Raw genomic sequence first — 24686 nt, 5'->3', positions numbered from 1 at the left:
CGTACAAGTATATGCTTGCAAGTACCTACATACAATAGATGGAAATTTCAACAAGTTATTAAACACGCGACGCGAGTTTCTTGAGGGATGAACAAAAATATTTACACTTCGTAAAAATGTGATAAAGTTACATTTTACACTTATTAAAAATATAATTACGTTAAAAGCGACATTAATCTGGATGGGCAAACGCTGCCCAGGGAATAAATTGTAAATTACTTACATAACAATGCAATATTACTGTCTCTCCTTTGCCTCACTAATACTAGAGACGACGACAGAATCGGAATTTAGAGTTATTTAATTGAAAATGATTTTAAGTTTTGTTTAGCAGAGAAATTCAGATGAAGATTATTTATCTAGTTTTGTTTATAAAGAAATTCACGAGTAATTTAGCGGATTACCCTCGAAGTGGCCGGAATTGAGAGAATAACCCATATTAAAAACCAATAAGAGATAATTTAATTAGCTCTTGTCATGGTTAAATCTCCACGCCAAGAGTGGCACAGACAAAAAAGGGATGAAATGAGCAGGAGCTCATGCGATCATACATTTAGGTATAACGAGCAAGCTCGCCATACCACCTGGGTAGTGACTAAGAACCAACTATTGCAAAATCGTAACAACATTAGCGATTTGCTGCACTCGCGTATTCGTATTTATACTAAGGGTTGTAGACAGGGTGTACAGAGGTACTGAGACCACCCCCTTTAGGTGCGAAGCGCGAGCTGTCACATTCGATATAATATTCCCCTATGTTTTACATTGTTTTATACCAAATACACTCAATGATCGTGCATGTGTGTGTACGATCATCTAGCTCATATAGCAGTTCACACATTACCAAAACTTCCAGTATATGGGAGTGAAATATGTGTACTTAAGGTACACATCGCTAGTGTACATAAGGTACACATTGCTAGTGTACATATTTCAAGACATCGTCTAAGAAAGAATGATACGAATCACTAGCAGAGTGTGTAGGGCAATCCTTCCCATATCAAATTGTTTTCTAAAATATCCTAAAAATCATCACTCTGTCATCACTTTATCAATAATCAAAATAATGTCCTACTTTTCTACAAAAATTGAGAAAAAGGTATCATCTTTCTTACTATAACAATTGCCTGAAAAGTCACGGCTTCATTTATCAAAAAGTTGACAAAAATTTCAAGTTTTAGGCAAAATTGCGAATTAGGCTACCTACTTATCACTTTTTTTTAGCAGAAGTTGTGCAGTTGAAATGAAACTAACACATCGGATTAGATCTATAATACCACATTACTGAAAATTTCAAACTTTCATTTAACTTTGAGGGAGAACTTTCGTAAGCTTTTTTCTCTAGGTACAACCTAGGTACTTTACATGTACCCTTACCCATCCGATATGCCATAATCGATTATTGAGATTTTTTTGAGCTCACAATGCAACTTTTTGAACTTTCAACCAAAACTTGCACATCTACACTTCAGAGCCTTTCTTTCGAGAGGTTGTTTCTCTCGGTTCAACCATTGCCGATATCGCAATTATTGATTTTGAACTCTTATTTATTTTCCTCAAAACTCCGCACAAAATTTAAAATATTTCTCCATAAAATTAAAATTATTTCAAAATTTCAAAATCAAAAATGTAGCAATTTCTTCACAATGTTAATTTTCATTTTATCAATAAAATTTGCATAAGTTTTTATTCGACTATGCTCAATTTTTCATCTGATATTGATGAAGCACCTGATTGTTGAAACGTTTTCAATAATTCAACAACCATTTTCTCTCTAATGTAAGATAGACTATAAGTGATTTTTTTTTTCAAAATGATGGAATTAGATTAGGTTTTGCAGTATTAATGCCTGAACAATTTATTTGATTTACACTGACGACTTGAAGAATAGAGAAAAAAACACAAAATTTTACGACTTTTTTAGACTTTTGAAAACAAATTTTCAATAAAATACTTACTTGACACAATTTTAAAAATATTCCAAGATTTCTGAGTCAAAAATGCAATTAGGAATTTCCTTAAAACATGATTCTAATTTTGTCAAGAACTCACAAAAAAATTGAACCCCTCAGATTCATGAGCCTTTTGGACTAAAGAAAAAATTTTTTTAACAAATACTAATTGACAAAATTTTAGAAATATTTCAAAATTTCTGAGTCATGCAAAAATGCAATTAGGAATTTCCTCAAAATGGATTCTAATTTTCTCAAGGACTCAGAAAAAAAAATTCAACCCCTCAGTTGAAAAATCTAAACTCTTACATACAACAGTAGAGATTTTCCCAAATAGTCCGAAACTTGCATAAGTTGATGAAAAAGTGAGATGCTCCACTCCAGAACTCCAAAAAATGAAACCATGGTTCGAGGATTAATTTTGATACCCAATGTGCTAAAAATAGCACTTTTTCATGAATGTGTACATCGACACAGTTGTTTTTCTGTTTTGAGCTTTTTAAAAACTTTTAAAAGCTCCCTTCAGAAACTTTTCAACTTTTGATAAAAACCATCACAACTAAAGTTTGAAAGGTATTTTTAAATTAAAATTTTATTGAGTAGTAGAGAATACTGATTGTATGAAGCTTTTTCATCTTTTTTAAGCTTTAAGGATTTCATTTAAGCTTTCTTCAAAACTGCGAATGTGTCAAAATGTATTTTATAGCAAGCTTTGTCTAAGTAGACTATGAGTACTCTAAATATTGGTTCGGTACTGGAGAATACTATTTTTTTATGTCATATCTGAAGCTTTCTAAAATTGTTTTCAGCTTTAAGCTTTCTTCAAAATTTCACGAATATGGTCAAAAAGTATTTTTTGGCAAGCTCGATATATGTAGGTACACTATACAGTATACATACTTTAAAATATTCATTGGGCACTGGAGTATTCTAATTTTTACATCATATCTGAAGCTTTTTGAACTTTTTTCAGCTTTAAGCTTCCTTCAAAATTTCACGAATATGGTCAAAAAGTATTTTTTGGGGAGCTCTTTTTAGGGAGACTATACGTATTTAAAATATTCATTGGGCGCTGGAGAATTTTAATTGTTTATATGAAGTATGATGCTTTTTGAACTTTTTCAAGCTTTAAGCTCCTCCACGACTCACCACACAACCCCACCAAAAAAATGACTCCAGATTCGAACTCTATGACCTCGAAAACATATCAATCGACATATTACACGATAATATAAGGAACATTTGACATTTGAGCTTTTTTGAACTTTAAGCTTTTTTCGAAACTTCACGAATATGGTCAAAAAGTATTTTTGGCAAGCACTTTCTAGGTGGACCATACATACATTAAAATAGTTATTGGGTACTGAGGAATTCTAATTGTTTATGTCATGTATAACGTTTTTTGAACTTTTTTAAAAATTTTACAAATACATATGGTCAAAAAACATTTTTTGGCAAGCTCTTTCTAGGTAGACTATACGTACTCGCGTGTATACATCGACACAGTCATTTATAGTGCCATGAACTTTTTGAAGTTTTTTAGAGCTTTCTTCAGAACGTTTCGAACTTTTGATACCACAACCCCACCAAAAAAATTACTCCAGATTCGAACTCTATGACCTTGAAAACATATCAATCGACATATTACACGATAATATGAGGAAAATTTGACATTTGAGCTTTTTTGAGCTTTAAGCTTTTTTCAAAACTTTACAAATATGGCCAAAAAGTATTTTTTGGCAAGCACTCTGTAGGTAGACCTTATGTAATTTAAAATGTTTATTGGGTATTGATGAATTCTAATTGTTTATGTCATGTACGAAGCTTTTTCAACTTTTTCGAGCTTTAAGCTTTTTTTAAAACTCAACAAATATGGTCAAAAAGTATTTTTTGGCAAGCTCTTTCTAGGTAGACCATACGTACATTCGCGTATACATCGTCACAGTTGTTTATACTGTATCAAACTTTAGGAGCTTTTTGAAGCTTTTTAAAGCTTCCTTTAGAACTTTTTGAACTTTTGATAAAAACCTGCACATCTACGGGTCAAAAGCTTTTTTTGAGATATCGTCGAGCAAAATCGATTCGGCGGTTCTTCCAAACGAACGATCACAAAAAAACAGCCTTGCTAATTTTAATTTTGATTTTTTTTTTTTTTTAAATAGAATAAACGAACAAAAGAAGTCCGAGCGTAGCGAGGGCAAAAGCTGTTGAAAATTCCTATTATGATAAGCGAAAGAAAATCGAATTTTTTGGCTCTATTTCACAATTTGAGTGATTTTTTTCTTAGAAATTTCTGTTTTTAAATCTATGTGAGGAGTTTATTACTTTGTGTATTTGAACATTTTTTTGGGTTTGAATAATAGATTTTTAGAAAGTGAAATCCTGACGTGTGCTATATGATTCATTTTTGAGTGTAGTTAACAGTTGAAGTTTGATTTATTTTCAACTTTTCAAATTATAATTATTCACTCATCGGTAATCTTTTTTTTTTTTTTTTTCGGAGAATGAATAACTGTGCCCGGTACACAGTGGCACAACGCTAGCGATGCCAGTGGAACTAGCAACAATTGAATACCTGCCTACTCGTAGATAAATTTATCAACGCGACTCAACAAAAAAGTAAGTGGATATCCACTCCAGTAAGAAATTTTCGATCACTCGAATGGGAAAAGAATACATCAAGATGAATAAATACTCGTACGTATTATTGACAATGATATAATTTTAATTTTTCACAATGTCAACATCTACTTTCGTCAACATCGTTTTATCAGATATAAGTAGTTGAAAATGAAAATTTTCAAATAAAAGATACATCATTTCGAGAATGAAAATCATTCACATCTAAGTTAGACTATCGACAAGTCGAATACTTTGGCAAGAGAAAAAAAAAACCAAAAACAAAAATGAAGCTAATCACTCAAATTTGTACATTTTCGTTGTTAATATTCGGTAGCAAAGCTGCAGTGGATAGAAATTGGTGGAAACACGCCACCATGTACGAGGTGTTTCTGAAATCGTTCAAGGATAGCAACGGAGATGGAATCGGAGATATCAAAGGAGTGACTTCGAAATTGGACTACTTCGTCGATATCGGAGTAGATACCGTATGGATAACGCCATATTTCCCTTCTTCGGGAGCTGATGGAGGCTACGACATCACTGATTTTTACGGAATAGATTCCACTTATGGTACAATGGAGGATTTCGACGAGCTTCTGAGAGAAATGAAACGTCGAGGTATCAAAATACAAACTTTAAAAAGCTTAATTCAAATCATTGTTTCTTTGGAAATGATTCAAATTCACGTAAAGCTAATTATACTCAATTTGCAGGTCTCAATTTTATCATGGATTTGGTGATTAATCACAGCAGCGATGAGCACGAATGGTTTCAAAAATCTATCAAGAAAATCGATCCTTACACTGATTACTATATTTGGGTCGATCCAAAAGGATATAATCAAAATGGCGAACCTATACCACCGAATAACTGGGTCAGTATCCCTTAAATTACACACAATCACTGATCACAAACAGGAAAAATTGTTCAAAATTTCTTAACACATTTCTTTCGCCGTTTCGTAGGTCAGCATATTCAATTTCACCAGGCCTAGTTCGTGCTGGACTTGGAATGAGCAAAGGAAACAATATTATTTTCATCAATTTGGAATCAAACAGCCTGATTTCGACTTGCGTAATGAAAATGTCAAAAAAGAAGTTAAAGTGAGTACCGAGGGCCTTAATCCTTTCACACCCAAAAGGGATCTGACGGATGAAATTTGAAAAATTTCATTGTATGAGAAGGGGTATTACTTGGTTTAAGCAGATTTTGTTTTTAAATTGAGGTTTACTAAAAATTTCATTTTTGGAATTTGAGGACATACTCAAAAATGAATTTTTTTTAAATCACGATTTCAAAAATTAATTTTCGATGTAGGGATACGAAAATTTACCGAAAAGTTTCTCTACGTAATACCAACATAAAAATCATAAAATTTTGAATAATAAGTATATTAAGTACTTACCTATGCCAAAAATTTTTGAAACCAAAATCCAAAATTTTGAGGAAAAATAAAAATGATTTTCTCCACAAGTTGTGACAATTACAAATGTAGAAGTGACATAATTTTCAAATCAAAATAATTTTTGCTCAAAAATAACAAGATTAAGAGTGGGGATTTTTGATTTCTTTGTGAAACAAAATCATTTTGGGAATTGAGTTTCATGGTCGATTCTCAAAAAAGGATTCTATAAATTTTGAAGCATTTTCACAAAACGCTTCAACACAGAAGTTCAAACTTTTTACGATGTGAAAATTTTCCCGAAATTGGCATTGATGTGAGACCTATATAGAGTATAATCTTACTTCGACCCAAAATCCCAATAAAATGAAAGTTTCATCCACTGAGAACATTTTTACAAAATAGAATGTTCGAACTTCTGTTTGGAAGCTTTTCGTGAAAAATTTTCAAAATTTATAGAATACTATTTTGGCAATGCGAATCTAATACACCAAATTTGGTCTAAATGTATACGGGTTTGAGAATTTTTTAGTCTATTTCCATTAAATTTTCAGAATGGAATTTGACTCTATCTGGTAAATTTTTCACATCTCAAAAAGTTTGAATTTGTTGTGTACGAGCTTTTTGGACATCAACAATTTTTGGAGATTTAGGTATAGCATTTTACTTCAAAACAAAATTCCAAAACGAAATTTGACCCCTGTGAATGAGCTTTCATACAGATTCTTTGGACTGTGAAAATTATTCAAAATTTATAGAATCTCACTTTTACACAAAACGATTTGAAACTCAATTTCCAACATATTTTTTTTAAAGGAAAATTCCTACCTTTAATCTCTTTATTTTTAACCAAAATTTTTTTGATTTGAAAATTACGTCACTTCCACATTTGTAATTGTCCGAACTTGTGCAGAAAATCATTTTTTATAATTTTGGATTTTGGCTTCGGAAATTTTTGACGTAATACGTAATATATTATTCAAAATTTTATGATTTTCATGTTGGATTTACGTGGAGAAACTTTTCGGAAAATTTTCGTATCCCTACATCGAAAATTAATTTTCGAAATCGGAATCAAAAAAAAGGCCATTTTTAGCATTTCCTCAAATTCCAAAATAAAATTTTTAGTGAATTTTTTCAATTTTTATACGTCAGATTCTTTCTTGGATCTCAAAGGGTCAAACTTGCATATTTATTTTGAAAATTTCACCAAAATAACAATTTGTATCAATTTATGCATAATTTTTCTTATTTTTAGGCACTAATGAAATTCTGGCTGGACAAAGGAGTATCAGCTTTTCGAGTAGATGCAACTCCCTTCTTCATGGAAGACTCTTTACTACGCGACGACGTACATATAGATGCTCTAGCCAGATGGGCAGCCGGCACCGAAGATGGATTCAGTTATCGACTCAATCACCCAGATAACATCGGATTTTTGAACGACCTGCATTTATTTCTACGCCAATACGACCGAAAAAATAAGAAAGAAACTCAAAGGTATAACACTATTGAACTTGAATCATCCCAAAACGTGATGTAAAATACTCAAACTCACTAATATGTACTTGTACACTTGAATTATATAGCGTAATGATGGCCGAAGCATATGGAACTATCAAAGTAATAATGAGTTATTACGGAACAGCGAAAATGCCTGCAGCTCATTTCCCTTTCAATTTTCGAATCACGACCCTCAAGAAGTATTACGATGCTCACGAGATGGTCGACTACTTGAACGTATGGTTGAAAAATATGCCCCAAGGAGCTGCATTCAGCTGGGCTGTAAGTCACTCCGAATTTCATTTTTGAAACCTATTTTATTCGTTGATAATTTTCATAATAATTTTTTCTGCAGTTAGGAAACCACGATCAAGGAAGAATTTTCCAAAGATTTAACAAAGAGTACAATTATATTTTATTAGCGTTGGTCACCATGTTACCTGGTACGAGTCAAATTTATTTCGGAGAAGAATTAGGCCAAGAGATGTTTGATTTTGCACCTCAGCGAGCCAAAGATTTATGGGTCGAAAGAGATCATTTCCGTAACCCGATGCAATGGGAAAATACATTGAATGCAGGTACAATTGGTCACATTTATATCGACCTTTTTTCAACCCTATTTAATTTTTTAATGAATCGAAATACAAATTCATAATTCCAATATCATACTTTTAGGTTTTACATCAGCTGCAGAACCTTGGATACCACTACATCCTGGGTACTGGAATTTGAACGTCGAAGCTCAGAAAAATCAACCAAGCAGTACCTTGAACTATTTCAAAGATTTGACCACGATTCGAAAAACAGATATTTTCAAATACGGAGATTTAAAATTACAAACAATTTCCAAATGGATCATGGCATTTAGCAGGTAAGCATCAATTTGATTACATCACACGAGGCTTTTAAAATCTTGGAAATTGATTTTAAAAAATAACATATACATCTTTCATTACAGAACTTACAACAAATCTAAATACATAACTGTGTTAAATTTGGGTATGGAGAGCAGTATAGTGGACTTACACGCCAACATCCAAGATATTCCATCAACGTTGACAATAGCAGTTGCAAGTCCCAATTCTGGGTTCACTAAAGGGTAAGAATCTATAATTTAATAACGATTGCATCAATCTGGGAATTATTTTCATTCTAACGTCACGTGCATTTTTTCAGGGAAAAATTAAGCAGTACACCAAATTATCCAAATTTGCCTGTACTTAGACCACATTCAGCTATGGTACTCACTTACTGATCATTAAATAAGGAGAATCAATTTTATAAACTTTCATTTTCAAGGAAAGGAATCGAATCGAGCCACCACAAGCAGATCTGATGGTTTTTATTTCCGTTAAGCATTGAGTAAATGGTTCGTCATTTAAGAAACATACTTATGTCTTCCATTTTTTTTTTTTTTTTTTTTAAATTAATTTCATGATTCTCCACACAAATTACTATTGTATAAGAAATAAAATAACTTACCGCATTTTACCGGTCTTCTTTGTATTTAATTGTTGATATTTCGATAAAGGTATTAACCATATGGAACAAAGAAATGAAATACCCACATTATTAATATTATTGTAACTGATAATGTCATAAAAATAGTTAAAGTTGAATGAAAATTGGCAAAACATCGCGCGAATATTGAGCGAAATATTTCAAAAATACTCAAACAAAAAAAAGTTGTCGAAATCGAAAAGTACGAAAAACTGATCAATGATTAGATAATATGTATTTGGAAGATGACTCCACAAAATTCCAAAATGAAAAAACAGGACTTCAGCATGGACTTTTGGGAGGGCATTTTTCAAACAGTTTACGACTTTTTTGTGGGGGAGGGAAGGGGAAGGAAGGGAGGGAGGAAAGTTTGATATTTCACACGTCAATTGTTCGCCTTTTCAATGTGTTTGGAGATTTCAAGATTTTTTCGGGGGAACGAAGGGAAAGGGATCAAAAATACCTTGACCATTTTAATTTTTCACTGACAAGGCATTCTGTAAACATTTCATGACTTTTGGAAGAGGGGGGAGGGGGGTCTACATTATTGTTTTTTTGATAGAAGAGGAAGGAAGGAGTTGATGATATTTTTTCCATCTTAATTTTTTGAATTGAACTTAAAAAAATGCAAATAAATATATCAAAAATTACTTTAAATAGTGAAGCGAGGTACATATAAACATTAGGAATTGAAACATTTTCAATTTATAGGAAACGTTTTTCATCAATTCGCCATTCTTTTAAAACTCCTTAATGTTGAGAATATTGATCGTAATTTTTTCAAGTTTTCATAAGTCTGACCAAATATTCTAAAAGTGGATAAATCAGTTTTCACGCCTTCTGGAGAAATTTTAAAATTCAAGGTAACTCAAAAATCTTTTTGCTGAAGGTAGAGCACCACTCGAAATTGCGAAATTCCGATGGGGTATAAGGAAAGGAGGATTTTAGACATGACACGGCCATTCCTGCAAATTTCCAAAATTTCCCCACGAACAGAAAAATATTGATTTTTTACCTTAGGGATTCCGGTCAAAAAAAGTCTGCCTCGAGGTGTTCGCTAGGAAATGGACTCGAGTGTGGATAAATCCTTTAAACATATCGAGGATAAGCCACAACTCGATTTTTAGCTCCTCAAATCAATTTCCATGCCTTTTATAGGAATTTCAAAAGTTTGGAGAAATCGAGAATCGCGCTGGAAAGTTCAGAATGGTCAAGTAATGATGTAATTTAGTTCAGAGGGTGTTGATGTTGGTTTCAGGACTAATTTCCGCCATTCTTGCTGCATAAGTAGGTAGTATACCTATAACTGTATAGCCTAATGTACCATTCAGATCTTATCATGCCCTTGTATAAATCTTTATATATTTATAGGTATTAGTATCCAGACTGGTCAACAAATGAATGGGTTAATTTTACTATACAAGTCAACTATGAGTTTTCAAAAACTTCCAGCAGAGGGCGCATGGCTTAGAAATCAAGGCGCGAGGACGAACGCAGGGTCTACAGTTGATTTGTAGTGAGTAGGATGTGATGCACTGGTGGAGATGTACATAAATACATTGAAACTGAGTGTATATGTTAGGTACCAAGTCCGAAATTGTACAATTCGGGGTCGGTACATCCAGTTTTGTACCATCTCCGAATTGTACGGACCAAGTGTCAAGATCACTTTTTCATCGGGCTTGGTTTGTACCATGCCCGGATGGTCCGAACAAAGTGTTGGACTTGGTACAATTATCGTTGTGCAAAGTTCGATATAACGTGTAAAGATTTATAATGAATGGAATTCAAATCACATGCATACATTTATTTTAAAAATTCAACTTATGTTAATCTACTAGGACTATTACGTCGTGTTATGGGTAAAATTAAAAACATTAGATTTTATTTAGTGTACTTATAAACTATCTCCTCGTCAGTCGTCACCTACTTATTACAACAGCTCAAGGAACTGTGGCACCTGGAGTTACATAATACACCTTTTTTGCGACAAGCGCACTTATTAGAAGTACATTTCGTGGTGCAGGAACATTTCTGGAATCCTTGTCCCCCAGAAATACTTGATTTTCCGTTCGCTTCTCTTATTGTGATACTTTCTGGGGGGACGTTTTCAATGGCCAAGAACTCTTTTGTGCTAGGTGCAATTTGCCCTCTGGAAAACAACTGAGGGAGTGTACCATCTTTCGTGCCAATCCGGTAGAATTGCCCATCAACAACCTCGAGGACCACACCTATGAAACAGAAGCATTGCAGTAGGTAATTGCTTAGTATGTATGTAGGTAAGCACTTGTATGAAAATAGGCACCAACTAATAACAATTCATACCTATAATGTTCCTAGGGTTGCATTTGCTTCGGTCTACCTCTGGAACTGGAACGGTGACTGTTGTACCCCGTTCAATTACCCCAAACTTTGCCTCGCTACCAGCTTTCATTTTTTTGGCTTGTTTTTCTAAACCTTGAATTGCTCGTTTTCGGTTACCGTCAATACAGCTGCGTAATTTTCTTCTCATTTCATTACTTTCTTCCGAATCTGATACGGTATTTTCATTTTCATCAACCAATTCATGATTGCATGAAGAGGTGGCGATTTCATTCGAAACGGACGGGATGTTCATCTCATCACATGCGCGTTGAACATGGCATGAAGAGGTGGCGATTTCATTCGAAACGGACGGGATGTTTATCTCATCACAGGCGTGTTGAACATGGCACGAAGAGGTGGCAATGGGATTAGAAGGAGAGGTTGTCAATGCTGTTACAATTTCTTCTTCCGTTTGTAAAGAGTTAGCAACCGCCATAGGCAGAGCAGTGCCTACTCCTAATGCAGCCTTTCTGCCAAACATAACTTCGAACGGTGACTGGTTTATGCCCCTGTGGTGACTGTTGTTTTTTTGAAATTGAACAAAACGGAGTCCATCGTGCCATTTTGTTGTCTTATTGTCAGACATCCATGCTCGTATCATATTACCGACATCTCGATTTGCTCTTTCTACGCTGCCTTGACTTTGGCTGTGTCGGGGTTTGCCATGTACGATTTTCAACGCTGGCCACATCAATTTTAATTCATTTATAATCGAATTCACGAATTCTCTACCATTATCGGACTGCAGAACTGACGGTGCTCCAAACGTACAAAAAATATCGATCAAATGGTATGCGACTTCTGCTGCAGTTTTCGTTTTTAAAGCTCGTAGGCAGACAAACTTCGACAAATGTTCCTGATAATTTAATACGAATTTAAAATCACCATCCTTACTCGATTGGAAGTCTATCAAATCTACTTGAGCTCGGGCATTAATTTCTTTGAACAGTAGAGGTTGCACTACTACTCCTTTATTTGGATGCGATCTTTTACGAAGACATGTTTCGCAATGGTTTAAAAAGAGACTGATAATCGGTCGAGCAATGTTAGCATACTTCAGCTGCACAGCTTTTTCCATTTTATGAATGCCACCATGACCACACTCTTCGTGAAGTGCTTTCAAAATATCGAAAACTTCCCCATTGTGTACGAAATACTTAATCACCAAGTCGACTGAATCACTATCAGTACGAGCTGCAACGAGCTTTGGCTCATGATTCGCGTAAATAACATCGTACCTGTTTAAACGGCGATAATCTTTTGAAGTTTTTTTAGGAGCATTTTTCGCCTCCAACACTTCACTCACGATTTGTAAATAGGTTTCATTGTCTTTAATCATAGAGGAATTCGACACGATCGGTAACTTCGACAAATCTGTTTCAAACTTTACTTTAAAATCCATGACGACCGAATTCACGTACGTTCTATCACTGACTAAAATTCAATACAGTTGAGTTGAAATATAACAATTATCTGATAGCTTATCGCAATGAATGAAGACGTATACTCGCAATGAATGAAAACATATGTACGTATTTTCATGAATTAGACCTGACTATTATCTACACACAACTCACGAGTGTATACTTGCACCAAGTAACACGCATACCAATGCGTTATAGTGCGTGTTCATTATTACTGCTATCTAACATCTTATAAATCTTTATATCGGACTTTGCACAATGATAATTGTACCAAGTCCAACACTTTGTTCGGACCATCCGGGCATGGTACAAACCAAGCCCGATGAAAAAGTGATCTTGACACTTGGTCCGTACAATTCGGAGATGGTACAAAACTGGCTGTACCATCCCTGAATTGTACAATTTCGGACTTGGTACCTAACATATACAAGAGAACAAATTTGACTTGAAATTTTTCAGGATTTTATTGGCGTATGGAAAAAATTGAAACACTTAAATTTTTTATGCTGTTCAAGCTTCTTTGTGATATCACAACTTTTTTAAAAATCAAATTCGTTCCAAGTCAATTTTCAAAATTTTTCTTCAAAATTTAGTCTAAGAATCTGTTTACTGTTTATAACACATAGATTTTGTATAAATTGGGTCAAATCTACAATAATTGAAGGGCCTGATGGAAGAAGGTCCTCCTCAGCCGGAGGCCCTTTTTCCGCACTTTGGTGATTTGAGTTCCTTGAAGTCTTTACTACCTTTGGTGTGAGTTTCAGTTCATGATCTTGTTCCTAGAGCAATACGTAGCGGCAGACTGCTACAACTTTTTTTTTTTTGCAAATATGAACCTTTTGCAGACAAAATTTTTCAATTTTATGGATTGGTAGAAAGAAGTACTTGTAAAAAACACATTTTGGCGAAAACAGTTTTTGTGTTGAACCCTTCATTCCGGAGCTGTGGCGGTTCAAAGTTTTCTTTGGTCAATTTTATAGGCTCACCACTATGATCAAAAATTTTTGAAAAAAATCGTGTTGAAAGGCCCAGGCTTCTTCTACATATTCCGCGTGGTACCGGCGTTTTCCCCCCACTACTCATGGATACAGAATTTTTCTCGCAAAAATGCGTTTTCTTGCTATACTGTCCAAGAGGGCGGGTGGGGCGGCGGAAATTCCGCTCGAATTTTTTTTTTACAGTACCCAACAATAATCCAACATAATTTTTCAAATCTGGGAACAGGGCCATTTCGCCTATCTTACCTAGGCATACCCTTTTCATTACTTTTCTGTTCAGAAATTTTCAATAAGCTTGAGGATCCATATTTCCCTTTCTCCAGAGACGGGACACCCTCGAGGATAAAATTTCACCTAAATGATACTCAACTCAAAATTAAGGTTTCTAATGTACCTACATATTCCAATCCACCTATTGTTTAGTGTTGCTGTACGTATCCGATTGAATTTTTCAATTTCGATTATACGAGAATCGTATATCAACACTGAAAACATGACGTACAAATCCCATTTCCATGTTTTTAAAGAGTTTACGAATACGGTACCTATTTACTTGAATGTAGTCATCCCCACATACATATTTTTCCATCACGATGTACAAGCAATGTAAACAATGAGGCACACGACAGACACATGCGATGAGTAAACCAAATATAGCTGGTATTTACTATAAGACCCAAGTCAACTGGCAACAACTGAACATTTTTCACAAAATTCGTTTTTTTATCACAATCACCGGAGGTGATTTATTTAATCCACCTTATCCATACAAGAAAATATGTAATATGACGCATTTCGTATTCGCCACACTTCGAACAATTTTGAAAAACGACTATAAAACAGTAAGGAATTATTGTGAGACGAACATTCAGTTCATACAGACCATATTTCGACTATTTAACTGTCAAGAGTGAAGCAATATTTTTATCGATGAATTCGCAGTGGCTTTCCTTCGCCAGCGTATTAATTTTTACGCTCGTTGTAAGAACCAACGCATCAAGTATGTCCATTCATGCTTCACATTTAGTCACATCATCGTCGTCGTATTAGTCACGTCTTTCGTCTCAAAAAGCTCGAATTTAAATTATTAAAATTCCACGTTTTAGTTAAAACAGTAACACTGGGCAGAACTGCGTTCAAAACACCATTACCATTCTTATATAACTTCGAGTCAAAAACGTCGCAACTTGCAATACCTCACGAAAACAAACAAGACCGGAGTTTAGTTGATTACCATATCAATGATTCCGAAGAAGAATTTCTGATCGCATGCCCTGCGCCTTATGGAGGACCAGGCCCAATACCACGAGAATACTGGAGATCAACTCCTGAGACGTTCGACGAGAGCGCTACACTTTTCGAGAGGACTTTTATAATAGGCTACACGCAATGTTCCTGGGAACTCGTACCCTCGATTGAAACAGTTCAAAGGGAAATTGACGGAAACGGATACTGCAGCCAATCGCAAGCACGTATGTACGGTGTCGGATATAAGGTGAGAAAATATTGGTAGAATAATACCTTATTTTAGTTTTCAATACTCGTATAGCCCGCTTGTGGGGGCAGATATTCGTACTTATACATTTTTAAAAAATTGATTGTACTTATCGTAACTCTTTTAAATTTCAGGTAGTAAAGCGCAGAGAAACGTACAAAGATATAAGTCAAGTACGTTATTAACAACCTTTTTCACTTTTTACAACACCTTTTTATTTTATTTTTTCAAATTCGAAACGATTACAGGACATTCGGCACGAATCTTTGTACGAAATATGTTATTCGAAAGCCGAAGGTAAGACACTGTACTCGATTCACCGAATACAAGCACCAAGTTTGCTACTTCTGGATCATACGGAAGAACTCCCTGAACTTGAACCGTTGAAAGCCCCTTACGAATCTTTTTTAGATGCAAGTTCAAGGACAAAGACGTACTTTGAAGACAAGGTGGGTATAATAAGCACCTGATGTAGAGAGTGATCAAAATTATCACCACCTCGTGCTTTTTTTCAATCAATTGAGAAAAAAAATTTAATCTCGCTCATTCATTGTGCCTCTATTTTATGCGCAGAAACACTACGCATACCAATACGTTGGAGTTGATGATATGCCCGCCAGGCCATGGAAACTGACAACTAATTTTCTTTTCAATCATACTCCCATTACCAGAAACGACGAGGTATTCAAGGGTATGATAAGAGCTGATGTCTACATTAGACTTTATAGCAAAAAAGCAAGTACCCATTATTATTTTTGTATGCAAAATGTACTACATAAATTAACCCTTGAAGACCAGAGATGAATCTGACAGATGAAAATTGGGGGAAAAGTACAACTTCATAAGCAGATTTTTAAAAAAAAGTTTAGGTCATCATCATTGAACTTTGACCCAGTGAGTTGTTCAGCCTGTCCAGGAAAATGTAGAAGAATTGCTCGCCGATGTATCATCAAGTCTTTTCTTTGGTCTTCCTCTGCTCCTTCTGCCAATTGGAGTGTATTCTTTGACTTTTCGAGGGGACTGTTCATCAGGCATTCTGTCTCAACGTGTTTTTGTCATTTCTTTCTATAATCTTTATCTCGATTTATCTTTCACTCCATATTCTATATGCCTGGATGTTGTCTTTGAGTCTGTTCCGGGTATAAATCATAATCTCTGCTCTGGCACGTTCAGCTTTTCCTACTCCAGCATATACTCGGGTGAATTCTCCTCGTTCATTGGTGCTGCTGCCCTTTTTCTTGGTTTCCATGATAACAGCTGTGTCGATGGTTCTCTGCATCAAGATGTATTCCAGCTCCTCTTCTTTTCCATTCATTTCTCGCACATTCCAGGTAGCGATCTTCAGCCTGTTTTGTTTCTTCCATAGCGTGGGCTTTTTTGCCTGCTGCCTAGCAGGGTTCCCTGATTTTCCAGCCGGTTTCTTCTTATTTTTGTTTTCTTAAGAAATTGTTTTTTTCGCTTCTATGGGTTTCTAGCCCAAGGAAGTATAGCTTGATGAGGGGGCTGCCCTTTACACCATCAAGCCGACTTTCCCAAAGTTCTGTTATAGCGCCGAATTCTGGCTTTTGAACAGGATTTGTGTCTAACACTAGCAGTATTTATGACTCTTGAGTATCAGGGTTTGCAAGCTTCGCTGCTCTTCCTGTTGCTGCTTCAGGGATATTTTCCAATTGTTTTCTCCTCTCCCCTACTTCCTGAGACGGTTTGATGTTGTAGCCCATTCAGGTTGCAGCTTTGACGCTGGCCATGGGAGTTGGTGAGTTGATTCCCAAAATGGAAAAAGTGTACGAATTGATTCCCACCTTTTATTTTCAAATGTCCGAATTGATTCCCACCTTTTATTTTCAAACGTCCGAATTGATTCCCACCTTTTATTTTCAAGTGTCCGAATTGATTCCCACCTTTTATTTTCGAGTGTATGAATTGATTCCAGCCTATTAGCGTTACCCAGGAGACATCACGAGGAGGTTGGCTGGGTTGTCTCCCAAAAAATATGTTGCTATAAAGCTTTTAGAAAAAAAAAAAGGATCATGAGAAGGTGAGAAGGATGGTTATAAATCTATGTACATTGTACATAATGAAATTAACTAACCGCTTGTGTGCAGAAACTTGAAACATACATAAATGAGAAACGAACTCCAATTACGTGATCTCCTTCTTGCTGTATCGATTCATGGTTTCTTCAATGAAATTAAGCTTTTCAGTTTTCATATTCTGAGTTGTTCCATTTAAGAGGAAGTAAACGAGAGGTATGAAAACCGAATCTTTGTACCCATGAATCGTAAAAATCTGAGTGAAAAACTTTGGGCAGGATTTAAAAGTGCTATCCACGTATATCTTCTTCACACTACATAAAACGTTCAAGTTCTTAGCCGTGGAGAAACCACATACGTAATAAAAAAGTACATGGGAATTAATTCATACACTAGAAAATGAAAGGTGGGAATCAATTCGTACACTCGAAAATAAAAGGTGGGAATCAATTTGGACACTTTCATTTCAAAAAAAATCAAACGGGAATCAACTCACCTACAGCCCTGGCCACATGCCAAGGTGTTAGATTTGGTGTTAGCCTCATCCACAGCTTCCAGCCTACTGAAGATGAGTTACCAGCCTCTGTGACATGGATGCTCCAAACCTCTCTTAAGGGTTGTCTTCTCTACTCCTGGGACTGGCAGTTGTGGTGCAGATTGTACTAACCCCAAGTTGACCCAAAAGGCCAAAAATTTAGGTTTACTCAAAATTTCATTTTGGAGTTTGAGGAAACGCTCAAAATGGGCATTTTTTCTATCCGGATTAGCAAAATAAATTTTCAATGTAAGGGCATGAAAATTTTCCGAAAAATATATTAGGTATGTAGGTAGTTACATCAAAAAGTTTTGAAACCAAAATCCAAAATTTTGAGAAAAAATAATTTTCTACACAAGTTGTGAAAATTACATAATGTGGGTGTGACATACCTAATTTTCAAATCAGAAAAATTTTTGGTTAAAAATGAAAAGATCAACAATGGGGATTTTTATTTGAAATTTTTTTTTTTTTGGAAATTGACTTTCAATATCACTTTTTGTAGAAATGAGATTCCATAAATTTTGAAACATTTTCACAAAAAGCTGAGATATGAAAGGTGAGAGAATCTATAATGTGAAAGCTCACTCGCTAGGGTCGAATTTCATTTTTAAATATTGGGTCAAAGTAAGATACGTTGGGGTATGCTGGTCCGCCATTTTCTTGCGAAAGCAAATTTTCTATAAGCCAAAAACTAGGGTGGTTGCGGGTTAGATGCCGGTGCTTTGCAGTTTTTCGAGCCTTACTACCATAATTTCCATCAAAATGTTTTCAAATTTGCGCAAATTGGTAGAAAAATTATTCCCCTATATTGTACTAGAAACACAATTTTTTTATCCATTAGTTTTTTTTGCAATTTGAAAAAACACAAGATCACTTTTTGGCCGGTATCTAACCCACACTGACCAGCATCTATCCCCCCAGTGTGGGTTAGATGCCGATTTGGTGTGGGATGGATGCCTCACCCAAACCCCCCCCCCCCCCCCCGCAAATGCTCCTGGAATATTGAATTCAATGAAATTCTTTTATTTCATGCACAACAATTCAAATGAACATTGAAAATTCACAATGGCAGTTTAAATTATAAAACAATCACAAAATAAAAATGGTGTTTTTGAAAATTGACAATATGTGTCGAAAATGAATGTAATTCCAACTATTGATGATGCCAGTTGAAAATATTTAAAAAACCATCATTTTTGGACTTTTTGCTGCAGTATATATTAACAAAAAAAATGTCACCTTCCTCACTAGTGAGTCACTCCCATTTAATTACTATGGGGCATCTATCCCGATCACAAAAACCGGCATCTATCCCAAAATGATGGATTAGATAGCAAGGTCAATTTTCATGCCAGAATTGAAACAAATTTTTGTAAATTTGCGTGAATATGTTAGTTCAAGGTATATACTTATGCGTGAGATACTTACATGCCATTTTTGGAACACTTTTTCTGGAGCAAAAATGCATTTCAAAAATTACGTGAAAAAAATATCACTGGTTTTACCTACATAAATTTTTTCATTTGCATATCAAACCAGGTTAATAATAACCGTCACAGATCAAAACTTTAACACAAACTATGTTCACCTTAAGGTATAATCTGTGCTAATCAGTTTTCAGAGAGAGTTGATAGGGAGAGATTGGTAACCACACCGACATCTAACCTGCACCGGCATCTAACCCGCAACCACCCTATGGGTCATTCCATGCCAAATCTGCGGATTTTTGCACAAGAGGTCTTTGATTTCTTTCAAAATCAGATCATGTTTAGAGGTCATCAAACAAAAAAAAAAAAAACAAAAAAATGTCCGGTTTGCGTCATTCGTCATTGTTTGATGGCCTCTAAACATGATCTAATTTTGAAAAAAATCTTAGACCTCTAGTGAAAAAATCCGCCGATTTGGCATGGAATGACCCTATGACATTTAGAGATATTTTACAATAGAGCTTTTTTGCGGAGAATGGAAAAATATGACCGGTCAATTGTGCAAAAATCTTGAAATTTCATGCAGTAGAACCAAAAAAATGTAACAAAATTAAAAAACAAAAAAATTTTCATAACTTTTTCATTTTTTTTTTAAATTTCAAGTTCTATTGCATGAAATTTCAAGATTTTTGCACAATTGGTCATATTTTTGCATTCTCTACAAAAAAACTTTTTTTGTAAAATTTCTCTAAATATCATAGTTTTTGACTTATAGAAAATTTGCTTTCGCAAGAAAATAGCGGACCAGCATACCCGCCCTAGTACATACTACAGATCTCACCTCAATATCAACATTGCACCAACACGTTGCATTCACACACATGGAATTCCAAAATGAGCACCAATTAGTTTTGAAAATTTTTCAAAAAAAGATCGTACACAAAAGTATGAATTTTCAAAAAGGAAAATTCATATTGAATACAAGGTAAAAAGGTTGAATTTTCGATGACCTTGAAAAGTTTTACAAAAAACGAAATTTTTCATAATGGACCTTAGAACGACCTTGAAATTCAATTTCCAAAATAATTTTTTTCTCAAATAAAAATCCCCACTCCCAATCTTTTCATTTTTGACCAAAAATTTTTTTGATTTGAAAATTATGTCACACCCACATTTTATAATTTTCACAACTTGTGTAAGAAATCATTTTTCATTTTTTCTCAAAATTTTGGATTTTGGCATCAAAAATTTTTGATGTATATTTTAATCAAAATTTTCTGATTTTTATGTTCACAATCACCCAGAGAAACTTTTTGTATCCCTATATCGAAAATCTATTTTGGAAATCGAGACAGAGAAAACGTCCATTTTGAGTATTTCCTCAAATTCCAAAATAAAATTTTGAGTAAACGTCAATTTTCAAAAAAATCTGCTTAACGAAGTTATACCTACTCCTTCCCATATCATAAAATTTTTCAATTTTCATCCGTCAGATTCTTCTCGGGTCTCCAAAGGTTAAGTAAGTACACTTGATAAGGAGGTACATACATTCAATTCAACACAATCAGCGAGTACTTATGTATTTTATATTTTAAGATGACTTTGGATTTTTCAGAACAACAAACCATTAACATTGTACTCGGGCACATATCAAAAATGTGTAGAAGGCAATATAACTTGTGGGTCATTATTCGGCAAACCACCAACGGAAACTCTCGTCGATTCATTTTGGAGAATTATTAAAGATGATGACGATCGTGCCATTATTTTAGTAACCCAGCATACTCTGAAGAAATGCGACCAAGAGTATTTATGTGAAAAAAATCGTCGAGTAAAAAAATATAAAAAAGGAGGCTGTATTTACACATGTTCACTAAATACAAATGACCGTCTATTCAGAACGTTGGACTTGCCCACTTTGGAGATCACTGGAGACTTGGATTTCACACTTGAAACAAAAATGACTGAAATTGGTTCTTCAAAAGAAATAAAGTCATTGCCTGAAAAATCAACCAAAAACAGCATCGATATTTTCAGTTTCTTGAGCACTTTGAGTTTTGTGGATGCTGTAGCAAACATTGACTCGGATATTGCGCATAATATGTTTGTTCAGCAGGATGATTAATGGAGCAGATACACCTAGAGGAGGGGATATATGATGAGAATTTTTACAGTATAATATTACTATAATTATTATAATTTTAAATATATACCTAGACCTTCTACTCGTAAATTAATGTTATTAAAACTTTCACGATCCATTCGAGAAGTAATTTATTCTACTTGTCAAGTCGATTCATAGAAAATCTAAAAGATTTTTTTTTTCAATTCTTTCCATATGATAGTATAATTTTCAAGTCGAAACATCCCTACCTACCACAATCATTATTGGCCAAAACTGTCTAGGATTTTTTTATTAGATTTTCAACATCTTTCAAGAAAGCGTAGTTTCTTTAGTCGCAAAAAACTTTCCCGGATCAAATTTTTTGATCTAGATATGACCGCTGATTCGTAGCAAATAGTTTTAGTTTTTATAAAAATGAATCAGGTCATTAGATTCGCGAACAGATCCAATTTTTTGCGTTTCAGTCAACACCAATACACTCAGCATATTAAAATTAGGGTACAAGGTAATTTCAGCGTTTCGACTTTCTTGGGTAAAATTTCGAGGAAGTATACTTTTTTAAAAATCCGCTGTAGGCTCCAGGATTGCTCAAAGCGGTTCGAAACCGTTTCCACTTGATTCGGGGCATCAAAAATAGGCTACGTGTCGAATTTTGGCTTTCTAGGTTAATTTAGAAAAATTTGGATTTTTTCCATTTTTGATTTACTTACTTACGAGAATTCACCTAAAATCGAATATTGCACGATAGCATCATGAGAAAGTTCACTTACTTTGGTCGTCGTAACACGAGATTTCCAATTCTTTTCCACTAGTAATTGTTTGTCATGTGCAGGGCACGCAATCATGAATTTTTCTTTGGGGCCATTTTCGTCTTCAGAGTCATCGTAATTATAATTAGAAAGATAGTCGATTGATTCATATGCGTGAAGGTATCGCAAGTTGTTTGAAAGTTATCAAAAATTGATGGAGTTGCAGAGAAATTGCGCAAAACCTTGCAACAACTCGAGTTGTGTGTTATATTCGATCTGTTTAACGAGTTTATCCACTTTTGAGTCGATTTTGGGAGGGACACCTCAAGAGTGGTTTTTTGACCAGTTTCTTTCAAATAAAAAATCCAAAAAAATCCAAAGTTTTCCATTTGAGAGGAAATTTTTGAAATTTGCGCGAATCGCTGTATTTTGTCCGCAACTAACCTCCCGAGGCATATTTCCGCCATTTCCCACCGATCTGGAGCCTCCAGTGCGATTTTTAAATTTCTCCAGAATTTTGAATTTGCTCCAGAAGGCGTAAATATGCAATTAGGCCACTCAAATGTGGATAAACTCTTAAACAGATCGAGTATAACACACAACTCGATTTTTAGCTGCCCAATTGCATATTTACGCCTTCTGGAGCAAATTCAAAATTCTGGAGAAATTGAAAAATAGCGCTGGAGGCTCCAGAATGGCTGGAAATGGTGAAATGTGGATTTGGTGAATTAATATTAGCTTTGGGACTTATTTTGACCATTTTTATTGGTCAAGTACGTACTTTTAAAAAAAAAAACATAAATCGCCAAAAACAGTCAATTTTAAATTTTCAAAAATTCGCCAAAATTCGAAAAATGAACTTGGGCAGTTGAACATTTGGTTTTGGTGGTTTCAGAACATGCTCTTTCCAAAAATCGCGGTCCCGTTCAAATCGGAGGCGGACACCTCAAGAGGTTTCCTTATAAGTTGTTAAAATCCCACAAAAAACATCAAAAAACAACGTGAACTTCATGAAATATACTATCTCCTTGGAGTAATATCTTGCAAAACTTCCCTAAATCATTAAAAACAGATGATGAGATGAAATACTTTCAGGATTGTAAGAAAAATGGCCAAAATTGTATAAAATGTAAAATTTTTCAAATTGATTTTTTAGTGATTGAAAATTTCTACATAATTATATTGATTTATTTTATTCAAGAAAATGATTGGGTAAATTAAACAGATTTCAATATTTTGATCAAATTTCAATTGAGATTAAATTGAATTTTAGACTTATGATGATGTAGGTATGAAGAAGATAAAAACTTGGAATAGGTACCTAATAAAATGTAGTTGATAAATCCTTCCAATTTCATGTACGTAAAAATGAAGTATTGTAGAATTATCCAAAAGTGATCTTGCGACCTATCAAAATGGGTTAAAATCAGGGTTGGGTATCTACGCGTAGAATAACCTATTCTACATTTTGGTGTAGAATGCGTAAAATTTGATGTAGAATGTGTAAAATGCGTAGAATAGGCGTAGAATGTGTAGAATGCGTAAAATACGATGTAAAATGCGTAGAATGCGACAAAATCACCCATCTGAAAGCCAAAAATATTGTTTATTTATCAAAAATGTGATTTGAACAATTAAAGTTCAACTATTTTGTTCAGCAAATTAAATTGGAAATGTGAATCTTCTTTTTGATTATGTAACCTGATTATAAAATAAATGATTAAAAAAATGAAAAAATAAAGTTTTTTGAAAAAAAATTGTCTGCACATTTACCTATTCTACGCATATTCTACGCATTCTACACATTCTACGCATTCTACGCATTTTACACTATTTCCAGGCTATTCTACATGTGCTATTCTACGCGTAGAATGTCCATGTATTCTACATGGTGTATTCTACGGCACAACCCTGGTTAAAATTTTGCGAGAAACTCGAATATGTACTTGGCCAAAGAAAATGTTGAGCATTTTTTTTTTAGAATTTTCAGCGCGAAATTAATATACAATTATACCAACTTATTTTAATATTGCGACTAGGTATTTATTCCTAATTTCTGTTTTTATTCGAACACTTACTACCTACCTACCCTATGAATAGGTACCTATTGTTCCAGTTACACAAGACCGAACTCTTTGTCTTCAGAAGAGTATGATGCATAGGAACGACCCAGCTAGATATGTCTGATTATCTCGTAGGAAGCGAAGAAAACATTCCTTGATTGCCAATAAACTGATTGCTGAAATGAAGTTTGTCAATTCGGTGAATTCTGCACAGTATTCACGTGCTTCATTGTTTCAAATCTGATACGTGTGGGAGTTTTGCAGACTTCATAATGGTCGCATTTACGTTGTGTTACCCGGACTTGGTGACCCCCCCCCCCAATCCTGGAATCATGAATTCATGATGTACTATATACGTACATCTTATATTCCCTTTGTTCTGAACTGCACATACCACACATGTACAATGTACATAATAATGTAGATGTACCTATCTATACCGACGATCATGGTCAATAAACCTACTTAGTACTTACACATGAAAAAACACA

General features: G+C 34.5%; 2 protein-coding genes and 1 long non-coding RNA gene across 4 annotated transcripts in view; 1 reads left to right on the top strand and 2 right to left on the bottom strand.

Annotated features, from left to right (window-relative positions):
- The window catches only part of LOC135847534 (uncharacterized), a 141507-nt gene extending 132527 nt beyond the window's left edge, over positions 1-8980 (bottom strand). Inside the window, exon 1 of the long non-coding RNA XR_010559189.1 lies at positions 8962-8980. This is a non-coding gene — a long non-coding RNA (uncharacterized LOC135847534). The remainder of the gene's footprint in view (positions 1-8961) is intronic.
- LOC135847532 (maltase A2-like) lies at positions 4499-8970 on the top strand. Of its 2 annotated transcripts, XM_065367094.1 has the most exons (10): positions 4499-4649; positions 4909-5192; positions 5288-5448; positions 5540-5677; positions 7235-7476; positions 7566-7761; positions 7835-8057; positions 8155-8350; positions 8438-8578; positions 8656-8970. In XM_065367094.1, exons 1-10 carry the CDS (start codon positions 4615-4617, stop codon positions 8732-8734), a joined length of 1695 nt encoding a protein of 564 aa, XP_065223166.1. In that variant the 5' UTR covers positions 4499-4614; the 3' UTR covers positions 8735-8970. The 2 variants fall into 2 exon arrangements, with proteins under 2 accessions (XP_065223166.1, XP_065223165.1); XM_065367093.1 differs by lacking the exon at positions 4499-4649 and having other exon boundaries at positions 4751-5192.
- A 1791-nt stretch (positions 8981-10771) lies between the features above and the next one.
- LOC135847775 (KRAB-A domain-containing protein 2-like) lies at positions 10772-13014 on the bottom strand. Its single transcript, XM_065367475.1, has 2 exons — positions 11305-13014; positions 10772-11210 (listed from the first exon to the last, which is right to left on the bottom strand). Exons 1-2 carry the CDS (start codon positions 12743-12745, stop codon positions 10906-10908), a joined length of 1746 nt encoding a protein of 581 aa, XP_065223547.1. The 5' UTR covers positions 12746-13014; the 3' UTR covers positions 10772-10905.
- Between the last annotated feature and the right edge of the window lie 11672 nt (positions 13015-24686).

This window comes from Planococcus citri, chromosome 5, assembly GCF_950023065.1.
Source record: "Planococcus citri chromosome 5, ihPlaCitr1.1, whole genome shotgun sequence".
NCBI classification, from domain to species: Eukaryota; Metazoa; Arthropoda; class Insecta; order Hemiptera; family Pseudococcidae; genus Planococcus; species Planococcus citri.
This window is presented reverse-complemented; position numbering and strand designations above follow the sequence as displayed.

Excerpts from the sequence above, each read along its gene's own strand:
- LOC135847775 (XM_065367475.1), bottom strand. The coding sequence starts at position 12,745 with ATGGATTTTAAAGTAAAGTTTGAAACAGATTTGTCGAAGTTACCGATC. Across the intron at positions 11,211-11,304 it reads CAACCCTAGGAACATTATAG|GTGTGGTCCTCGAGGTTGTT; the intron begins GTATGAATTGTT and ends TCTGTTTCATAG.
- LOC135847532 (XM_065367093.1), top strand. The coding sequence starts at position 4,859 with ATGAAGCTAATCACTCAAATTTGTACATTTTCGTTGTTAATATTCGGT. Across the intron at positions 7,762-7,834 it reads GAGCTGCATTCAGCTGGGCT|TTAGGAAACCACGATCAAGG; the intron begins GTAAGTCACTCC and ends TTTTTTCTGCAG. Across the intron at positions 8,058-8,154 it reads GGAAAATACATTGAATGCAG|GTTTTACATCAGCTGCAGAA; the intron begins GTACAATTGGTC and ends TCATACTTTTAG.